The following is a 22606-nucleotide window of genomic DNA, read 5'->3' on the forward strand; positions in this document are numbered from 1 at the left end:
GGAGTTATCAGGAAATTAGTATTAAATAAGAGAAAATAAAACCTCTTGCCGGCCCAGCACCCCCCGGGGACTTCACCCCCTCGGCCCTGTGCCTGACTTCGGGTGACACTGGGCTGCGGCAGACCCTAGGAAAGTGCCCGCGGCCCCAAATGCAGTTTTAAAAGTTTTAAAAATCTGCTGTTTGGTTTGTTTTTTTTTTCCGTTTTGTTTTGTTTTAATTCTAGTCTTTTTTTGAGCTGAGGCTCAGGCCCTGCCAGGCTCCAGCCGGGGCCGCTCCGGCCCCTCACCCGGCAGCGCCCGCTGCCCCCCGAGGGACCGGGGGTCCCTGAGGCACCGGGGGGTCCCCTCAGGCACCAGGGGGTCCCTGAGGCACTGAGGGGTCCCCTGAGGCACCGGGGGGTCCCCCGAGATGTGCAGAGCTCCCTGAGGCGCCGCAATGACCCCTGGAGACGCCAGAAGCGCAGGGTCCCTGAGGCACCAGAGGCCCCCGAGGCGCCGGGGTGTGTGTGGGGATGTTCCTGAGGCACCAGAGCCCCCTGAAGCTCCGGGGGGGTCCCTGAAGCTTCGGGGGGGGTCCCTGAGGCGCCGGGGGATGCCCTGAGGAGCCCGGGGGGTCCCTGAGGCGCCGGGGGATGCCCTGAGGAGCCGCCCCCGCCGGGCCCGGGCCGCTCGGCGCTGGGGGGGGCGGAGGCGGGAGCGGGGCCGGGCTGGGGCCCTGAGGGGAGCCCGTCCTGCCCTGCCCTGCCCTGCCCCTTCCCCTGCCCCTGCTCCTTCCCCAGCCCTGCCCCTGCCCCTCTCCTGCCCCTGCCCCTGCCTCTTCCCCTGCCCCTGCCCCTCTCCTGCCCCTGCCTCTTCCCCTGCCCCAGCCCTGCTCCTGCCCCTGCTCCTGCCCCTGCCCTGCCCGTGCCCCTCTCTTGCCCCTGCCCCTGCTCCTGCCCCAGCCCTACTCCTGCCCCTGCCCCAGCCCTGCCCCTCTCCTGCTCCTGCCCCTGCCCCTGCCCCTCTCCTGCCCCTACCCCTGCCCCTGCCCCAGCCCTGCTCCTGCCCCTTCCCTGCCCCTTCCCCTGCCCCAGCCCTGCCCCTGACCTGCCCTGCCCCTGCTCCCATCCCTACCCCTGCCCCTGCCCCAGCCCTGCCCCTGCCCCTTCCCCTGCCCCTGCCTCTCTCCTGCCCCTGCCCCTCCCCTTCCCCTGCCCTGCCCCTCTCCTGCCCCAGCACTGCCCCTGCCCCTCTCCTGCTCCAGCACTGCCCTGCCCCTGCCCCTGCCCCTGCCCTGCCCTACCCCAGCCCTGCCCCATCCCTGCCCCATCCCTGCCCTCCGCACGGCGGGCCTGGCTGAGGGGAAAGGTGCTGTGGGGCCCAGGAATGCCGCTGGAAAACCAGTGGCAGAACCGGGGCGATGGGGGTTTGGCAGGGCTGGTGCGAGGGCAGCCGTGCCCAGCAGCCCTGCCCAGCCTCGGGAATGTGTCCTTCCCCTCCCCAGGCCCTGCCAGCTGCTTCAGTGGAGTTCAGGAAGAACAAGGCAGCAGAAACAGCTGCAGGGCCGTGGCTGGGGGGCACTGGTGCTGCCTCACACCTGCGTGAAGGCCCTTTGAAGTGAAATGCTGTTTTTATTGCAGCACATCAGCCCGGATGAGATGCAGCTTTCAAGTCACTCAAAGTCAGAAGACGCCTTCTTAAAATATTCTGGTGCCTCCCTAGGGAAAGGGAAATTTTTAATATCATCCTAACTGAAAGGCATCAGGGACTTTATAAGCAAATTATTCTGGAGCTAGTGTCACAAGCCGGGCGAGGAGGAGGGATTCTCTATTTCACTGGTACCTTATTTACAGAACAACCTGCCTAAACCATTTCTTCCCACTTCCAGGCCTTTTGTGATCCTTCAGATGAGGAAATGTATTTTTTTGCCAACCCCCTCCCCACAACCCTGGTGTCATCCCAAGCAATTCAGGGGGATGCTGGTGAGAACACATATTCCCTCCAGTTACCCCAGCTCTGGGAATGTCTGGCTGGCTGGTCACGATGGTTTGCTTGGCCAGTAGGGAAGGACACAGTGTTTTCTAAGTACTTGTGTTTTTCCAGGCTGTTTTCTGATCTCTTTCCAAAGACCTTTTGGTCCCTATCCCAGTTCACAACAGCTGCTTGAAAGCTCCTCCTCCTCGAGGGAGGAGAGAAGACACGTTCAAGAATAACTTCACAACATTAAAACAACACGGGATGGGTGTTGCTGTCAACCGAGGAAGGGTCTGGTGGTGAGAGCTGTTGGTGGGATGCACACAAGGCTTGGCAGGATCATGTTTACCTGTCGCCTGCCTTGGTGGAGATCCAGTGCTACCTGCCAGCCGCGGCAGGCGCGTCGCTTTCTGCCTCGCGCCCAGGAGATCTGCCAGGGGCCGAGTCCTAAAGGAGTCAACACCACTGCGGGGCAAGGGCAACAGGTTGGCACGCAGGAGAAAAAAGTACTGGAAGATCTGGAAATGCCCTTTGTCAGGAGAGAAACCGAGACCCTCTTCCAAGAGCAGCCTGTGACTGGGAACCAGTATTTGGAAGACGCTTTGCTTCGGAGTTACTTGAAAACGCACCTTCCTCCCAAGGTCTGGTGTGTATGTTTGTGTTTCTGGGTGCAGGCACTAGCTAGGTCACTGTTTAAGACTGTGAACTGAACGTTCCTCTCAGCCCTTCTGTGCTTTCCCGTGTTTAACTTGGGGGAACTTACCCCCATTCTTTAAAACTTTTTTTCTTTTAGTCAGTGCAGGGGTGAAAAACACTGCCAGGACATAAACAGAAATAGAAAGGAGCGTGGTGGGTTCGTGTGACTGGCCTGGGTGTTGCAACAGGAGCCTTGTTTGGGGATTGTCAGTATGGGCATTTATTGTCTGGTCATCCAGAGCAAGAAATTTCAGAAAAGTGGAAAAAAACGAAGGTGCTTCCTAGCTCTGCTGTGCAAGTACACTTGTCTACCCCAGGAAGGGGGCTTTTAAGGAAATGACATTCTGAGGGAACGGGGCTGTTCTCAGCTGAGTGCTCAAGAGGATGCAAAGGCCTGTTGGGATTTGCTTGTTCTCAGCAGAGCTGGTTGGCTTTTCTGGGTTGATTTTCAGACAGCAAAGGCTCTGTACAGATGCAGGGAGGTGGGGTAAGACCCTGAGCTGTGGGTCTCTCTTCTGTGAGGTCCAGTCCGACAGGAAACCCTGGGAGGAGGCAGCTCATCTCACTGTCTGTCCTCTCTGTCACCCCAAGGACTGCAACTCTTTCCCACTTTTCAAGGACCAGGTTTGAGAGAGCACAGTGTGACCTCTCCCTGTGATTTATTCCAGCAGAAGCAATGCAGTGACCTCTGGAGCCATGGGCTGAGTAGAGGGGCAGAACCTGGCTTTCAGTGATGCTCTTCCTGCCACTGCTTGGTCTCCAGCTCTGTGAGGCCTTGCAGACATGGGGGTGTAAGAGTGTGGTGGCAGCATTGGGAGCTGGCTTTTGTCACAGCCATCCTGAGAGACAGGAATGAGGCCTTCCTAAGCACCACTGCAGCCCTCTTGTCAGAAGAGAAGATGGGGAAAGGAGGATGCCTTTGTGCAACCATGAAGATCTTCCTCCTCATCTCCACCTGTGGAAGAAGCATGATTCAGATCTCCCAACAAATAAAAAAAATAGTGATGCCTTTTGCCAAGGCTGAGAGCTGCTTTCCACTCCCCCAAAGAGACAAAGCAGCAGCAAAATCTCCCAGAGAATCAGCAGCATCTCCCTTACGTTTCTGTGCTTGGTCCCAGCGGGGCAGTGTTGCCTCACTGCTGAAAGGGAGAGCTCAGGTTGCTGTCTCCTTGTCTGCAGCCTGGCAGCTGGCTCTCCTTGCCAGCACCTTCCTCTCCAGGAGAACAGCAACAGATGAAGCCTTGTGTGTCCCGGTGAAGCAAACACCACGCTGGAGGCTGGTTCCTGGTGTGCTGATCACCTGTGTTCAGCAGTGAACACAGAAGTTTTCCTGGAATGGGGCAAAAGATTCCTTTCCTTGAAGGTGATTTCTGGAGAGCACAGAAGCACCTGCTTTTTCTGGGCACCGTTGTGGAGAGGTATCTGTTGGTCCTTGATCCCCCTGAAAATATGTCCTTTCATGTGAAGGAGCATCTGTCTGCACTCTTGATGTGCAGTATTTTATGCACTTCCAATATATTTATCCCTGGGATGTCAAAGGACAGATGAGGGGCAATGAGACCGCCCAGCAGACACACTGCACATGGGAGCTCGGATTTTGTTCTTTACCTTGGAAATAAAGCCTTTCACTTGGGCATCAGGGTGGTTTGTGAGGCTACGTGTGGTCAGGGCATGAGCTCACAGCTGGGCAGCAGGGCCTGTGTTCAAAAATGAGGCTGAGGTGAAGGGACTGTTGTAGTTTGAGTTGGCTGTAGCACTCTGACCTGTTTGGTGGACTCATATTCTGCCCACAACACACAGCTAGATAAACAGTTCAGAGGTTCTTCTGTTTCAGCAAAGTCCATGAACCTTGGAAGCTTCTGCCTCTAAAACAACCTTCATATTGTTGTCAAGATATGATAAGCACTGCAGGCATACACCCATCCCAGCTGAGCTTCAGCAGCAGCAAAGAGAAGGGCAGCAGTAGCTGCAGCAGGTGGCAGGGCTCTCGTGGATGGTTTGGGCTTGTTCTGTGATTTTTAATGCTGAGGACTTCATTGTTCACCTGAAGGAGAACTGGCTGCTCTGAGGATGGAGGCTTCCAGAGCAGTGACTGACAGCGTGTGTTGTATCCTCATCACCCACCCTGAGCAGCAGTCATACAGGGTGTAGTTTAATGAAAAGTCAATACAGGGGGGCTCAGGGGAAGGAAGGAGCAGTGTTTGTATTTCATCAACAGCACATTAATGTGTTTTATAGTGGCACCATCTGGGGCACAGCAACCATGGCATTCATCTCCACAAGTGCAATATTGAGGAGGAAACAGGCATCTCTTGTGGGGGTGGAGACCACCACTGATGGAAGAGCAGGTGCTTCTGTGATCTTAATTACAGCCCTGGATATTTTTATGCTAACGAGGATCCAACAGAGCTAGAGGTTGGGTCCATCTGGCCTAATTTTAATCATCTCTAAGTCAGGTTAATTCAGTCTGGGTGATTTCACCAGGCCTTGGCCACAGGCAGTGAGGAGCACTTGCAGAAGGTGATTCCTGTCACCTTAAAATAGGTATCCTTAGGGTTGGAATGCATCTGCTCCTCTGCAGATGCTAGTTGAAGCTCCATTACCTATGGACAGACTTTTCTATCCAAGTCAGCCAAGCACATGAATCCTTACCCAGGAGTGTTCAGGAAGCTGGATGCAGGGTGGAGACTGGAATCTAGACACCTTGGGTACCAGGCTGAAGCTCAAATGATTGCTCCCTCCCTCCTTTTTTAATCTGATCAGCAGGTAACTACTGAGCCCAGTGGTGGCAGTTCTCCTGCACAGATGAAGTCCTTCTGTTTCTGGCAGCTCTTCCCCTGGCATTCTTCTGCAGCAGTAAATCATGGAGTGGCTGAGGCTGGAAGGTCCTCTGGAGAGCGTCTCGTCCAACCTCCCTGCTCATGTGCATCTGTGTCATTCTCAGCCCTGATACAAAAGCTCTTCTGTCTTTTGGAAAATCCAGAGATGCTGCCAAAAGCAACTTGAAAAAAATTATTTTTTGAGGAAAAAAAAAAAGAAGTGAGAGCTGAGCCCAGCTGTGCCAGCAGAGGCTGAGACAGGCTGTCCTGCTGCATGGCAGAATGCAGGGAAGGGCCAAGTGGCGAGGCAGTGCTAGCACCACAGGGCAATATGGTCACTTCTCTGCCTTTCCAGCCAGGCCTGAGGCTCCTTGCCTCCCAGCAGGCTGGCTGAAGGGCTCTTCTGGTTGCTTCACAGGTACTGCAGGAGGTGCATCAGGATCTGGAGAGATTTGGGAACCGTTTGCTAACCAAGATCCAACCTCTAGGCTGGGAATGCGAGTTGAACCCCCCGGTGTTTCGGCAGTACGATGCCTGGGGGCAGAGGGTGGATCACATCCTCACCTGCCCAGCCTGGAGGAGGATGAAGGAGATTGCAGCAGAAGAGGGGCTGATTGCTGAGGCCTACGAGAGACGATATTCCAACTGGAGGTAACTGGGGGAGGAGGGGAGTCACTTGGTGCCTTCCTGGTTATTCTTAGCAGGGTGTGTTCAGCATGTTGTAGAACTGAACTTCTTGTTGTGTAAGGGGGAACAGATGATGCATGGACAAAAGCACACCTGCTGCAGTGTCTGCTGGCTGGAATGTTCCACATCAGCAGTGATAAGCTGTAACTAATGGCCTACAGTTGATCATAATACTCTTTCATGTCAACCTTCCTGATTCTGGGGCCTGGCACTCCCTCGCTGTGCTCCAGCTTTATGTGCATTAGCTGTAACACAGCTAAAGGGCTGGGATTTTGCTTGCAGGTACTCCAGCCTCTGGAGACAGACTCATATTTCTTATTTTTAAAACCTGCACTTACTCTGCATCAGCTGGCAAGCAGTGCCTTCCACCCCAACCTTGCACTGGCAGTTCCCCTGGGACTGAGAAACTCCACTTCTCCTCTTCTCTCCTCCTGGCTGAAACAGTTTTTTGCCCTCTCAGGAATGAGTAGTCTGATTCTCCCCTGTTTTGGCTCTATTTTGTTCTGCTCTTCCTAGTCACGATGTTTTATCCTCCTGCTGTTGAGCTGCTGTGTAACCTGTCTGTTTCCACTCTTCCCTCTAGCCGTCTGCATCAGGCTGTCAAACTCTACTTATTTTCAAGCTGCTCTGGAGGTTTCAACTGTCCACTGGCCATGACTGATGGGGCAGCCAAAGTCATTGAGGTATGAGCTCAGCAAGTCTCTGAGGGCACAGCCCACGTCCTGGAAGCACTGGCTGGAGATGGGAGCACTGGCCAAGGACAGAGGAGAGCTGATCTGCCATCTGGCTTTGGCCACAGCTCATCCTTGCTTTGTGACTCAGCTCCATCTCCCACTGCCTCTCTCCTTTAATTACAAAGTCTTCATGCCCAGGTTAGCTTTTATATTTACCTACAACATTCTGTACAATAAGGCCTTTGCTGCACAGGAATCTGTGGCACTGCAGGTAGTTGGAACCCTGTCCCATAGATTTTTACTATAAGGTAGTTTGTTTTCCTCTCCCCTGTGTGGAGTGGCAGTTAAATCATAGAGTCACAGAACGGTTTGGGTTGGAAGGGACCTCAAAGATCATCAGGTTCCAACCCCCCTGCATGGGCAGGGACACCTCCCACCAGCCCAGGTTGCTCCAAGCCCCATCCAACCTGCCCTTCAACACTGCCAGGGATGGGGCAGCCACAGCTTCCCTGGGCATCCTGGGCCAGGGTCTTAGCTCCCTCATACTGAGGAATTTTTCCCTAAAATCTCATCTTAATCTCTCCTCTTCCAGTTAAAAGCCATTCCCTCCTCCCTCCCCAGCTTTCCTGGAGCCCCTTCAGGCACTGGAAGCTGCTCTGAGGTCTCCCTGGAGCCTTCTCTTCTCCAGGCTGAACACCCCAACTCTCCCAGCCTGTCTCCAGAGCAGAGCTGCCCCAGCCCTTGGATCATCTCCATGGCCCTAATGTATAATGTGTAAATGTCCTGGGCCAGATCCATACCTGATGTAAATTAACCAAGCAAGCAAGACTTGCCCAGTCTGAAGGTTTGACTCTGCATCTTGGTGATCCCCTTTGCACCGTGCAGTTTGCTCTGTGGGGTGCAGAGCAAAGCTAGCCCTTCAAGGAGCTAGCCCTGGATACTTTACTGCAATAAAAAGAAACAGCACAGGCAGTCACTCCTTTCCTACAGCTCTTGGGGTGCTGGTGACCTCCAGCATACATGTACCTATGCTGATACCCTGGCACACGTGCTCCTTTGCAAGTCCAGATGTCCAGCAGTGCAGAAATCTGAGGGAGGGTGGGATGATCAGCACCTCCCTTCATGACACAGGTCCCCGTGGTGCTGCCACGGCCATGCAGGAGCTGGGCAGTGTCACAGGCTCCCAGCAGCACATCCAGCTGCACAGGGGGCAGGACATGAGGTGCCCTGCTCCAGAACAATCTGGAAGATGGGAAGTACCATTGAAATATGAGAAAAACTTCTTTCCTGTGAGGGTGACAGAGCCCTGGGACAGGCTGCCCAGGGGGGTTGTGGAGTCCCCTTCTCTGGAAACATTCCAAGCCCTCCTGGATGCAGTCCTGGCGAATGTGCTCTGGGCAATCCTGCTCTAGGGGGGAGTTGGAGCAGGTGATCTCTAGAGGTGCCTCCAACCCTGACAGTTCTGTGACTCTGATTCTGCTTTCAGACCATCCCTCCTGAGCCCAGGGCGCACCAGCGCTGGGGAAGGCAACTGTCTAATTTCATCTTCTGTGTTATGATCTTCTGAGTTTCTTTTCCCTTTCCCAAAACAGTCTCTAGGTGTTCCTGGATCTCTGAAAAATGCTTTTGAGCACCTGACATCCCGTGACCCCAAGAAGTTCTGGACCTCTGGGCAGTGGATGACGGAGCGCAGGGGAGGCTCTGATGTTGGTACGTGCTCTGAGGGGGAAGCAGCTGCAGCAGCAGCAGCTGGATGGGTTAGTAAGAACTGAGAAAATGAAGGGTGTGGAGAATTTATAAAGCCAGGTAGCTGGCTGAGGAAGCTTCAGCAGAAGTCATCCAGATCCTCTGCATAGCTCTGCTTTTTAACCAGCAAGAGCTTCTTAGTTGTCCAGTGATGCGTGCCATGCACACTGAGCTGTGTTCTTGCAGAGGGAACACACCAATGTCTAGCTCTACAGTCTAAAACTTCAGCAAGACAATCAGAACCATCCCAGCTGAGACTGAGAGAACATTCTTGACCTTCAGCTTTTATTCCCTGGCTAACGTTAGTAACAGCACAATCGGCCAGGAGACCTCGGAACTCCACTGGGAGCTAAATGTGGAAAGGGAGACACCTGCATCAGTTGGTTTCCAGTGGAAGAAGTGAAGGGGTCAGCTGTGGAGTGAAAGGTGTCCACTGCAGGACTCTTGATTCTGTAGCACCTTTTGTTGTTCTTGGCTGTGGTAGCTCCTAAAGCAATGGAGGTTCTGGATTATACACCATGGAGCCTTCTGCTCCCAAAGCCCTGCCACCAGCAGCTGTCCCTCTGCAGCCCTGGCTGGGATGCATTTCCCTCCTAGTGCTTGACTCTGCCTGTTGCTTGTCCAGGGTCAATGGAAGAGATTAGCAGCTAATCCATACTCCATCGTGACAGCAAGAGGTGATTTAGAAGAGCTACTGCTTAAACCAAAAATGAGTCTTGATTGATACAGAAGTTCCCAGAAAGCCAAAATGATCTTCTCCTCCTTCCCTGCAGCTAATGGAACCGAGACAGTGGCCAGGAGGCAGCCAGATGGTTCATACCATCTCTATGGCTTTAAATGGTTTACATCAGCTGCTGATTCTGATGTGACATTAACCTTGGCCAGGGTAGCAGATGCTGAAGGACGAGTGAAACAGGTCTGTGTGATGGTGGAACTTGGGAAGGAGCAGGGACATTCTATTTTCTTCCTTGTCTCACCGTAATGAAACCCTCTTTGCACACCTTTCCACGGCCCCAGGGTTCCAGTGGCCTGTCCCTGTTCTTCCTGAAGGTCCGAGATGAGGAGGGGAAGCTGAACAGCATCCAGGTGCAAAGGCTGAAGGACAAGCTGGGCACACGGCAGATGGCAACAGCAGAGCTGTGGCTGGATGGGGCTCAAGCAGAGCTGGTAGGTGAGGGTCCACCTTCCTCATGGGATCAGGCTGTCCTGGCACTGCAAACTGCTCATGGGGGGCTTGGCAGTGATACCAACTGGGAAGGTTCCTCTCTTCCACCTCAGTGGCTGGCTGTTCACTCCACAGTGCACTTCAGCAGCAGGGCTGTGTTTGTGGGACAGAGCTGAGAAGGGCTCAGAAAAAAAAAAAGGGAGGGAAGAAAAACAAAAAAGTCATGTCAGACTGGTCATTTCCCTAGTCCAGCTGCATTGACCCAACTGGGGACAGTCCTGGGTAGATGCAGGTAGGAACGAGCAGCAGGGACCAGAACTGATCATGCTGACATGGTCTCCAAAGTCACCTCTCTGGTCGTGCCACAGACTTGGCTAAAAGGAAAGAGCTCTTTTGTAAAGCAAGCAGATCTTTGGTGGTGCCTGAGGACAGACAGAAGTGGCATGGACAGCTGGTACTTGTCTGTTGACACAAGTGTCCCTTAGATACACAGCCACGTCCCAGGCTGTGTGAAAGGAGACTCCCTCAGCCTTTGTTCCTTGATGCTTTCAGATCTCTGCAGAGGGTCGTGGTGTGGCCTCCATCTCCAACATGCTGAACATCACTCGGATCCACAATGTCATTGGTGCAGTAGCTTCCATGAGAAGGTGAAGGCAGCACGGATCCCCCCCCCGAGCTGAAGGAGCAGCTAATCAGGACAAGGGGACTTGCAGTGCTCAGCACTGCAGCTGGGTGACACCCACTGCCTTTGCAGCCACAGGGCTGGGAGCCAGCAGTGCAGGAGAAGGTTGGGCTGCGGGTGGGTGACCTGGGCTGGTGTGCTGCAGCTCAGCAGGGTTCTCCCAGCGGGGGTGGCTAGAAAGGAAAGCTCAGAAGTGGAAGGTTGCTGCTCTAACTGCTTTCCCTGGCTGTCTTCTCTCCAGGATGATCAGCCTGAGCAGGGAGTACGCCCGGAGGCGGGTTGCCTTTGGGAAGCTCCTCAAGGACCATCCCCTGCACATGCAGACCATCGCCCGGATGGAGGTGAGGCTTTCGGGAGCCAGGCTGAGCCTGCTGGGGAGGACAGGGGGCAGAGACCCTCAGCTGCTAACGAGCACTGCCAGCCCCTCTGTGTGCAGCACTCACCTGCAGGGGGTGTTCTGCCACAGTGAGGTGTTTGCAGCAGTGCAACTGCCACATTCTAGTGGGACTTGATCTGATGGTAGACCTGTCTCCTCTGCTGGACTTCAGGTTATCCTAAACAGCAATTACTTGAAGCTATCCTGAGAGGAGTGCCAGAGTTCCTGGATGCACCTCCTGTGATATCCTGTGACCTCTGAAGTTGGTCATTAGCATCAGAGTCCAAGCATGACACCACAGTCTCCTATACTGCAGTTAACAAACTCTTGTCCAAGCCTGAGACAGACTCATCCAACTTCCCTGGTAGCCCAGGGACCAGGAGATGGGCTGTTCCCAGCAGGCTTGAAGAATTCCCAAGTAGTCTCCATGCACTTTAGCTTCTGAGAAGTTTGTCTTCCTTGTATGCCCACACAGTGCTTATCACTGAGGTTGTGCAGCCTCTAGATGTGACTGTCACCTAAGGCAGTGAAAGAGCAGGGAAGAGAGAGCAGCATGAACGGGCTGTGGCTCTGGGCTTTGGGGGGAACCCCTCATGTGCCCTTCCCTCACTGCAGAATGTCTCACAGCTTTGCCACAGCACTGAGCTGTAGCAGCTTATTAAATCCACGGGACACAGGAGGCTTCACCCCCTACTAAAACTTCCAGAAGCAGGCACACAGTTCTCCTCCTCTTGCCCATCCAGGTGCTACTTTTTTTCCTAAGTGGTGTTTAACACCAACACTTGCCCTTGGCCAGCAGTAGGTTCATGCCAATTTTTCAAACAGTACTTTTAAATCCCCTTCCAAGACCTTGTGCCCAGGTCCCAGTATTGTGTATCCCTTTGAGATGGTCTCCTGGCACCTCAGCAGGCTGGGCTGGAATCAGCCCAGTGAAGCTCCCCCCTTGCTCTGCCTGCAGGTGCAGACACGAGGGGCGTTTCTTCTGCTGATGGAGATCGTTCGTCTGCTTGGACTGGTAGAAACCAACATGGCAAGTGAGGAACACCAGCTCCTCTTGAGACTGCTGGTACCAGTTGCCAAACTGTACACTGGGAAGCAGGTATGGAACAACCAGTTTGATTAGCCCAGGGTGGGGCTGTGTGGCACGTTAGCAACCACAGAGCTCCAAATGGAGGGAGTAACAAGGCCCATGATAGCAGGGGACATGGGCAGTGACCTGGAGCTGCAGGGTCTGCAGCAATTATTGTCCTGCACCCAGGCTGGACTTTGTGGGCAGAGGAGTTGCCCCTTTGCTCTCAAGGCCACAGATAAACCACCTGAGCAGAACAGACTGTGCTTTCCAGTGCTCTCTGGGAAGTGCTCCACATGCCACACAGCTGCAGGGGCTGCCCTGAGATCAGAGTGGGGCACTGAGCCACGAGGAGCCTCTTTCCCCTAGTTATGAATAAATAAAAGGTGTTAACAGCTTAGCATTAACCTCCAGAGGGCTGTGCCTCTTCTAACTGCCCTCAGCTTCAACACACAGAAGCTGACACACCACAGACAAGTCAAAGGTAAAGATTCTCCTGGACTACAGACACATACTCCCATGTGCCATAAACCAGGGTTTATCCTTACCTAGAGAGGACTGCATTGAGACAGACTCTCCCTGGATCTTCTCCCAGGGTCTGACTGCTCCTGCAGGTCCCCTCTCAGGGTTACTCACTCTTCATTCCCTGAACTCCTCCTGCATATAATGAGCAGCCTGCCTCAGTAAATCAGTGGGATCTGGTCAGCCCCATCCCAGCAGGAACTGCTGAGTGATGTTAGAGGTTTCTGGCTGCTCTTTCCCCTTGTGCAATGTGGATGATGTCAGCTCTCTGCATTTTCCAGGCTTCTGCTGTTGTTGTTGAGGCAATGGAGAGTTTTGGAGGACAAGGTTACATGGAGGATACAGGCTTGCCAGGCCTGGTCCGTGATACTCTGGTAAGAAAGCAGCAGAAGCTCCTGGTCCCTGCACACTGCTCTCTGGTTGCCTGCTTGAAGACATGCTCCAGGCAAAACAAAGTCCTCCCCAGACTTGCTCCAGGCCTGGCAGCTCTTTCCTGGCTGCCTTCCAGCTGAGCCCAGGGGTCACCAGGGAGGGGACATGACCCCCCTCGTGCTGGGGTCACTTCCTAGCTCAGCTTTGGAGCTGGGCTCCCAGCCCTCAGCACCACTGCTCATTTCTACTTGTGAGGCAAGACATCTCTGGAGATTTCCTTGCTATCCCTTAGCTCTGCTCCATGTCTTTGTTGCCTCTCATTCCCCTTTCTTCCACTGCAGTCACCCCAAAAGGCTCCTTCCTGCTCTTCCACAGTGTCCTCCACCCCACAGGTGCTGTCCATATGGGAGGGCACAACAAACATCCTGTCACTTGATGTCCTGCGGTCCCTCACCAAGAGTCAGGGACAGGTGGTGGCTGTGTTCTCCTCCACAGTGCAGGTGAGTCCACATCAAAAGCTCCAGTCAGCCTGATTTGCCCACCCTGGCAGAGCCTTAATTTGGTGTTTCTGCTCCTAACTGGGCCTGGCAGGGGATCAAACCAAACCAAAAGCTTCGGACAGGTATTCAGAAGGTGTCTTACAATTCTGCTCTTGAAACAGCACTTGGAAAAGCAAAACACAGGCAGTGCTCATTTGGGGACCCTTGTGGGCTGCAAAGAAATGCAGATACTTGATCTCAGCAGTGAGGAGTTCTGCATCATCAGAGCTCCTCATGACAAGCACCAAGTGTGTTTTTATGCCAGAGCCACCTTCCCAAGTCCACAGCCACTTGGTGGTTTCATTTCTTTACTGGAAAAGCACCACAAGACTGTTGAATGTTAAACCTTCACCAGGGCTCCCTACTGTATTAGCCCTCTCTATTTTTATTCCCACTGAAAAGATGGAAAGAGCCAAAGGAATTATTTAGATTTGCCTTTCTTTGGCTTTATCTGCAGGTAAAGGTGCTTCTAAGGGTGCTCAGAGGACAGGCAGTCATTGGCAGTTCAAAGCAGCTCAGAGTTTCTTGAAGGTAAATGAGCATCAGCTGATACAGTCAGAACAACAGTCCTGTACAGGGAGACAGGAACCAGCCTGACAGGCACCATCAGCATATCAGAGGGTATTAGATTATTAGATCATTCATCCAGATAGAGCAACCCAGATTTCACCAGCCCAGATCCACTGAGGGAATCCTGGGCTGGAGTGCTGGATTTGATTCTGTGCAGCCTTTGCTTTCTCATCCAGACCCCCCCAGAAGGGACTGCACCTGCACTCCCTGCCACACTGACAATAGGACAGGTCTTTCAGAAACACACCAGCAAGGGCCTGACTCCTCACCAGGGGCTGCAGGTGGCAACTTCTCTTGCATTTCAAGCCCCCTCTGGCCTCCAGAAATGTCTTCTTGCCATCCTCTGAGACAACTTTGGACAAAGGGAAAATACCTCCAACAATTTTACCACCAAACAGGAAACCCCCCATCTGCTACTGAGCAGGACTGAGCACACCTGCTAATTAAAAAGCCAGCTGGTCCAGCTCTTGATAAAAAGAGCTCATTCTGACACTGAAGGTACTGGAGTGGGTGGCTCTGAAGATGGCTTGGATGAAGCTGGCCTCCTCTGGCTTACACTGGTGCTGATCTACATGAATACCCCATGAAGGTGCCACACTACAGTCCTCAGAGCCCCTCACTGGTGTTCCTGAGGGTCCCTCCAGGCACTGAAGAACACAAGGTGGGGCAGAGCAGATACCTGCACTGCAGCAACACCAGGAATTAATTAATGAGCTCCTCACTGCTCTTGCGCTCCCACAAATCTCTCTGAGACCAGAGGGTGACCATGTGAGCACTGATTTAAAGGTCTCTGCATCCCAGGAAGTGCCATTGCACCTCTGCTCATGTCACTCCAAGGCTGTCTCCGTGTCCATGGAGCGTGGTGGGAACAGCTGAGGCAGGAGAGCAGTGGGGATGTGCTGAGCCTGGGCAGGATGGATCCCACCGGGCACATTTAACCTGTCAAACAGCTTTTCCCTCTGCCTTGGGCAGCCAGGCACTGGGAGGGCAGACTGGGAGGTATTTCTGCAGGGTGCCCCTGCAGGACCTGGCAGGAACATGCTGAGTTTCTACCCCAGAACCAGGGTTTCACTCCCAGGTGATAAACAACCTCTTTTTGGAGCTCCAGGTGTCTAAATTCTTTTTGCCTCTGGGAGTCTTGGCTCCTTTAAAACATCCTTCCCATTCCCATCTTGTGAGGAAATCACTTAGCCCTTTGTAAAGGGCTTTTTACTGCTCCAATCCATCTCCTTTTTATTGAGCCACACAAAACTCATACAATTGATTTTATGTTTGTCCCTCAAGGTTTGTAGTTGGCAGGATTTGTGCCCAGTGAGAGGCTGCTTTGGAGAACATAGCATTTTGTTAGTACAGCACAGCACTTCGTTCTCTGAAGGTTGGAGCTCAGGGTCACTTTTCTCCTCCAACCCCACCTGTTTTTATTTTTACCCTGTGGCAGTTGCCTCTGCAGATGGTGGGACACCCGACCCTGATGGGGCTGTGATCTAGGAGCAGGAGCCAAGTGTCCTAACATAAGAAGGACATGGAGAGGGGCCAGAGAAGGGCCACAAAGATGCTCCAAGGGCTGGAGCACCTCTGCTACAAGAACAGGCTGAGGGAGTTGGGATGTTCAGCCTGGAGAAGAGAAGGCTCCAGGGAGACCTTAGAGCACCTTCCAGTGCCTGAAGGGGCTCCAGGAAAGCTGGGGAGGGACTTGGGACAAGGGCAGGGAGGGATGGGATGAGGAGGAACGGCTTTAAACTGGGCAAGGGGAGATTGAGGTTGGACATGAGGAGGAAATTCTTTGCTGTGAGGGTGGTGAGACCCTGGCCCAGGCTGCCCAGGGAAGCTGTGGCTGCCCCATCCCTGGCAGTGTTGAAGGGCAGGTTGGATGGGGCTTGGAGCAACCTGGGCTGGTGGGAGGTGTCCCTTCAGCATCCACCACTAAACCCTGTCCCCTGACACCACATCTGTCTGCTTAGATGTCTCCAGGGATGGTGGCTCAACCACCTCCTGGGACAGCCTGGATCACCCAGCCCAACTCCTGCCCCAGAACAGGACAACCCCAAAGCTCACACCATGTCCCTGAGGGTGCTGTCCAGGTGTTTCTTGAATATTGTCAGGCTCTGTGCCATTCCTGCTTCCATGGGGAGCCCATTCCAGGGCTCCACCACCCTCTGGGTGAAGAATCTCTTCCTAATGTCCAACCTAAACCAGGAGAGGAAACAAGACCTGCTTCTGCTTCGAGCAGCAGCCCTGGAGCAGCTCTCCAGCCTCAGAGGCTGAGGAGGGTGGGGAAAAACCCAGCTTGATCTGACCCAGTGCTTTTGCTTAAAGAAGCAGTGAGTGTAAGCTGAAAAAAAAGAAGTGTAAATGAGTGGAGAGCAACGAGAATACAATGTCTTTTTTTCCCCCCTAAGGTGGAAATGATGTTTTTATATTCCTGGCCAGTTGTGCCCGGGTCTTTCAGCCCAGAGCAGCGAGGCAGGGCAGGACAGAGCTGCTCATCCCCTCTGTGCTTGGCCTGTGTGACACTGGCTTCCACCCAAGCTGCTGGCAACACATTGGTGGTGCCTCTGGGGTCTTTGATCCTTGTTAGCAACAAGCTCCAGGCTACTTTTAAAACACCTTATTAGCATTCTGTGGGCTTGGAGGGTTCCTCGGACTTTATCTTGGCACTTGACCCAACCGCTTCCACGGTGGTGGTTTTGTGTTTGCACAGCATATGCTGGGAGGGCTTGTGTCCTGGAGCTCAGAACAGCATCCGTTGAGGACTGTGCTTTTCTTGTGGTAATAGTCAGAAAACACAGGGTGGTGGTTATGCTGGAGGTGTCCAGGCTGGAGGTCATGCTGAGACCTTCTGCAGAGAACAAACCTGGTTCAGCCTGTGCAGCCCAGAGTCCCACGTTGCAGAGAAGCTACATTGTCAGTACTGGCACGTCCTGCATCTTAAGCACTGAAAGACTCAAAACCATAAAAAATTAGTTCTGAGCAGCAGATACTTACAGGCTTCAGCTTCATAAGTAACCTGCAAATGAGACTAATTAACAGAAAGTATCTCCTGCCCCCTGCTCTGCTACTTAAATATGTAACGGTTCCTTGTTGTGATCCTGCCCAAGGTTGGTCCTTTAGCTCTGCTGCAGAGGGACAGGTCTGGAGCAGGGAATGGTCTGGGTTGGAAGGGACCTTCAAAGGTCATCTAGTCCAAGCCCCTGCAGTGAGCAGGGACATCTTCAACTAGATCAGGTTGCTCAGGTTGTTCCAACCTGACCTGGAATGTTTCCAGGGATGGGGCCTCTACCACCTCTCTATGATGTTGCCCTATAGATTGAAGGATAAATATAAACCACTGCAATTTGGTTGTTGGTTTTGTCATAGGAACAATTGATATTCAGACCATTTGGATTTTGAGTGAATTACATTTGGAAACACACAGTAAATTTATTCTGAAATCTCTGTTTGCATGATGACCTTTCAGATTGCTGAAGAGCTATTAGAAATACAGCATTATAGATGTAATAATCCAAACACTTGCTCTGAAAAGGTAACTAGTTCTTATATTCAGTTTCCAAGCTGTTCCCAAGGCACAGATCTGGCTCCTGAGCCACCCCCAGCACCAGCAGGGCCTGGGGAGGCTCAAGTGCTGCAGGAGGAGATGCAGAGCCTGAGGTTGGTGGCAGCTGTGTGGGTGAGGGCTGGCTGCTTCTCTGCTTGTGTGGCTTGGGGGGGACTGAGCTGTCACCCAGCCTGGCAGCTCCAGGCAGAAGGCATGATCTTCCCCTTCCAGCCCTCCTAAGAGCGAACAACGGGGACAAGGCAGGTGACAGCCCAGCCTCTGCTGGGCACATCCAGGCAGCCACGGGCTTGGGCTGTCACAAGAGCAACTCTCCTAGACACTCTCAGCAGAGTAGCACTTGTGCTTCCACAAGATATTTGGGATGCTGGAGAAACAGCAGCTTAGCTCAACTGAGGGAGCTTCCAGGTGGTGCTTTTGGACACAGTTAAAGGCCTGATGTCCACCAGAAGAGAGAATCCTGGGACTTGTCCCACTGGCACAACTTCCAGAGAAAAGCTCCTTGAAATCAGCATTTTCCTGCCCAGACACAGCCCTATGGTCTGAATGAGGTGAAAATATAAAGATGGGAGAGGTCACATAGAATTAAAACCTGCTACAGGTATGAAATCTGAGAGGACTGAGGATGTGACCTGGTCTCCACGTGCAGCTGGAAGGCCAGCACAGAAACAGACACACAATGGGCTCATGACAAGAAAGACACTGAGGGGCTGGAGTGTGTCCAGAGAAGAGCAACCAAGCTGGAGAAGGGTCTGGAGAACAAGTGAGGAGAGGCTGAGGGACCTGGCATTGTTAGTTTGGAGAAGAGGAGGCTGAGGGGAGACCTCATCACCCTCTACAACTGCCTGAGAGGAGGCTGGAGTGAGGTGGGGGTTGGTCTCTTCTCCCAAGTGAGTAATGACAGGACCAGAGGAAATGGCCTCAGGTTGTGCCAGGGGAGGGTTAGACTGGATATTAGAAAGAAATTCTTCACCAAAAAAGTGGTCAGGGACTGGAATGGGCTGCCCAGGGAGGTGGTGGAGTCACCATCCCTGGAGGTGTTCAAGAAACATGTAGATGTGGCATTTCAGGACATGCTCTAGTGGGTACGGTGGGTTTTGTCGGGTGGGTGGTTCTGGGTTTGTGGGGGGTTTTTGTTGTTGTTGTTTTTTATTTTCCCTGGGTGGACAGTTGGACTCAGTGATCTTAAAGGTCTTTTCCAGCCATGACAACCCTGTGATGCTGGGGCTCTGGCTCACAGGAATTCTCTGTCCTCAAGCCAAGGCTGCAAATTTCCTTTTGGCAACGTCCCCTTTCCTGCTCCGGCCGCTCCACCTACGGCAGCACCAGTAGCAGCCACCCTGATCTCACCTTCCTGCTGGTAGCTGCTGGGGGTGCTCAGCACCTCACCAGCCCCGTAAATACCCTGTGAATTCTTCCTGTGATTGTTTTCTGTGCAGAAAAAGCTGGAGCTGGCTTCGGGCACTGGGAAACTGGATCTCGCCGTGAAGCAAACGCGGGATGCCCTGAGCGGCCTCACGCGGTTCCTGCAAGCAGCTGGTTCCAGGCAGGCACTGACCATGGAGCTGGCAGCAAGAGACTTCTCCTACAGCCTAGCAAGGATCTATGCAGGTACTGGGCAAGGCAGAAATGATGGATTTCAAACCAGGAGAGGGCTGGGAACTAGTTCTAGAACAGCCAGTTTCACCCCTCCTGGGTAAAGGGGTGAGTGTGGAAGAAAGCTCCATCCCCACCTTCCTCCAAATGGAGACAGCTCAGCCTGGCAAAGGCTCTGGAGAAGTAACCACCCCCCTTCTCATCAGCCCTTGTTGTTTTGGCTGGAGCCTGGGAATAACTGATGTCTCCCTCTCTTCCACAGGAGCCCTTCTAATTGAACATGCAGCTCGGCCTGATGCTTCCTCCACAGATCTCTCTGCTGCTCAGAGGTGAGAAAAAACCTCCTCAACCCTGTTCAGATGGTTCCTCATGCAGTGCAGCTTTGCTCTGCCCCCCCTGAGCAATCTGGGCTCACCCAGAGCCCCTCATCTGGGGTCCCCATGGTGAGACCCAACTTCCTGTCATCATAGATGGGGACAAACAGCACTGGGGGTGGTTCCTGTCAACACAGAATCACAGAATCCCAGACTGGTTTGGATTGAAAGGGACCTCAAAGACCATCCAGTCCCAACCCTCCTGCATGGGCAGGGACACCTCCCACCAGCCCAGGTTGCTCCAAGCCCCATCCAACCTGCTCTTCAACACTGCCAGGGATGGGGCAGCCACAACTTCCCTGGGCAACCTGGGCCAGGATCTCACCACCCTCACAGCACAGAATTTCTTCCTTATGTCCAACCTCAATCTCCCTCTTCCAGTTTTAATCCACCACCCCTTGTCATCTTGTCCAAAGTCCCTCCCCACTTTTCCTTTAGGCCCCATCACAGCTTTTCCTTACCTTAGGAAATCTTGGTTCCAGCAGCCATGAGAGGGATCCCAACAGGGTAGACCCCAAGTTGAAACCATCCCTGGGGGGCTCAGACAAACTCTCTGCACTCCCTGTCCAGGTGGTGCAACCAGGAGCTGTGCCCCGTGGCCGCCGAGTCACGGAACGGCAGCTACGAGGCAGAGGCAGCGCTGCTGGACCAGGGGCTGGTGTATGAGGGCAGCCCTGTCCCCCCTGGCAGGCTGTGACCCACCCCAGCCCACGGGGGCCAACAGAAGGTGGGCTGCAAGCCAGCATCATCCTCCCAGCCTCACATGCTTCAGACTCAGGTGCTGAAACGTTCTCACCGTGTTCTGGGCAAAGACAAAAGTGCCTGAATCCAGGTAGCGACTCGAAGCAGCAGCTCTCTGGGTGCCAGCTGGGGTTCCTTTTAAAGAAAAGCCACCAAAACCAAACTGAGAATGACTTGAAGCTGATTAAATACAGACATTCACCATTTTCCCTGTTCACCACCCTGCTCTGCAGTGCTACACACGCTCTCCCACCCTGGCACCCACCTGTGGTGGGATGTTCTGCCAGGGCAGCCTCTTCTGCCCACCATGGCTGCAGGTCCCCTCACATCATGAGCTGTGGGGCTGGGCAGTGACCCCCCAGCCCAGCAGCTGATCTTGGCAACCCACTGGGTAAAACAAAGACTTTTTAACACAGCTTTCCATGCTCCTCACCAAGGCTGCTGTTACATGAGGGAGTCCCAGGTGCTGCTTAGTCTGGCTCGTGCTTCTGATGCTCCCTTTTACAGAATTACAGAATGGGGGGGTTAGAAGGGACCTCTGGAGATCATCTAGTCCAACCCCCTGCTAGAGCAGGATCCCCTAGAGCAGATCCCACAGGAACACCTCCAGGCAAGTTTGGAATGTCTCCAGGACATTCTCCACAACCTCCCTGGGCAGCCTGTCCCAGAGCTTTTACCCTCAGAGGAAAGAAGTATTTTCTTATATTTAGGTTAAACCTCCTGTTTTGTCTCAAACAAGCTTTGTTTTTACTTTAAATTAAGGCTCTACCTTCACATGTCTTGTTGGGCACCTCAGCCCTGCTAAAGCTGCTGACTGAGCTCCACAGTCACCCAGGATGGGTGAAAAAAACCTCAACCTGCTGCACTTCTAAGATCATAGAATTATGGAATGGTTTGGGTTGGAAAGGACCTTAAAGATCATCAGGTCCCAACCCCCTGCCATGGGCAGGGACACCTCCCACCAGACCAGGCTGCACAAGCCCCATCCAACCTGCCCTTGGACACCTCCAATGAGGGGGCAGCCACAGCTTCCCTGGGCAACCTGTTCCATTGCCCTGGGACACAGCACTTTGCTGTTTGCAGCTCCAGAAATGGCCAGTGTCAACAGCAGCACTGCTGTGCAAAGCTGAGGGAGAAGGTAATTTCAATTACATCACATCTTAACAAATTGGTACCAAAATTAAAGAATAAATCCATTTTCTTACTTTTTTTAAGCAAGGAAAGGGTGTGTTATTCCCTATAACCTACCCTGTGCACATGCCCCAACGATGCTGCGGTTCATTCTGACCTAAGTTTTAGACTGAACTCCACTGATCCTCCACCAAAGCAAACACCTAAACACTGTGTGCTCCTCTTCACCTGTCAGCCCACCTGCTTGGTATTACCCTCAGGAGCAGAGGTTTTTCCCTAAAAAGTTGCTCTACCAGAAAAAAACCAACAGAGCAGACACAGCTGGGATCCAGGGCTGGAGCAGCTTGGATACCCAGAGGGGAGAGAGAGGGAAGGAGCAGGTCCCTAAGCACGAGTTGTCCCAGCTTCCCTGGGCAACCTGTTCCTGGGGGAGACCTTAAAGATCATCTAGATCCAGCCCCCTGCATGGGCAGGGACACCTCCCACCAGCCCAGGCTGCTCCAAGCCCCATCCAACCTGCCCTTCAACACTGCCAGGGATGGGGCAGCCACAGCTTCCCTGGGCGACCTGGGCCAGGCTCTCACCACCCTCACAGCCAAGAATTTCCTCCTAATATCCAACCTTAATCTCCCTCTTCCAGTTTTAATCCCTTCCCCCTTGTCCTCTCACTACAAGCCCTTGTCCAAAGTCCCTCCCCAGCTTGCAGGGATGTCACAGCACCTCTTCCTATCTATCTATTTTACGTGATTTTTTTGAACACCAGAATTACCTTTTCCTAATATAAGAGCTAGAATTTGCCTAAAAATAAGCCCCAGGAAGTGGGAGCCCTGCAGATGCACCAATACAGAAAACACGAGGGACTAAAATTGTCACCGTGTAGGAAAAGGACCAATTTATTAAGATCTAAATATTCACTCTGAGGCTACAGCAAAATAAATGCTGTTACAAACAAGTAAGCAAGGTCTAACACTTGACAGTGCTGCTGAACAGCTCTCTGCTCTCATAGGTTTGCATGTTTTAAAACACTTAATATTCTTGAAGTAATGAATCAAGACTTCAGATGTCATCTTAATACAAATTCCACCAAAAAAAGAGAACAAAAAAGTACAATCAATTGCATCACCTGTTGCCACTGCAAGGTAAAAATTGTAACAGAACTGGGGGAAATTGCCTTAAAAAACTGTTAAATAGTAGGATAAAACTTTAGCAGCATTTCAAAAATCTGAAAGTCTGAAGAAGATGGTAACCTTAAATCCCAGATCTGACTCTGGTGCAGGGGGAGTGGGACCAACGTGGGGCCAGACGTGGCTGTAGGAGAAGGTTACGTTTCTCTTCCTGTGT

At 52.9% G+C, this 22606-nt stretch overlaps 1 protein-coding gene across 1 annotated transcript; it reads left to right on the plus strand.

Annotated features, from left to right (window-relative positions):
- The first annotated feature begins 2176 nt into the window (after positions 1–2176).
- On the plus strand, positions 2177–21348 carry LOC127391335 (acyl-CoA dehydrogenase family member 11-like). The gene is made up of 14 exons (XM_051633983.1): positions 2177–2594; positions 5887–6119; positions 6739–6838; positions 8422–8539; positions 9349–9491; positions 9593–9742; positions 10293–10387; positions 10664–10763; positions 11757–11897; positions 12671–12763; positions 13154–13261; positions 18863–19034; positions 19282–19348; positions 19964–21348. Exons 1-14 carry the CDS (start codon positions 2271–2273, stop codon positions 20088–20090), a joined length of 1971 nt encoding a protein of 656 aa, XP_051489943.1. The 5' UTR covers positions 2177–2270; the 3' UTR covers positions 20091–21348.
- Positions 21349–22606: the final 1258 nt, after the last annotated feature.

Source organism: Apus apus, chromosome 16 (genome assembly GCF_020740795.1).
Source record: "Apus apus isolate bApuApu2 chromosome 16, bApuApu2.pri.cur, whole genome shotgun sequence".
Lineage (NCBI taxonomy): Eukaryota > Metazoa > Chordata > Aves > Apodiformes > Apodidae > Apus > Apus apus.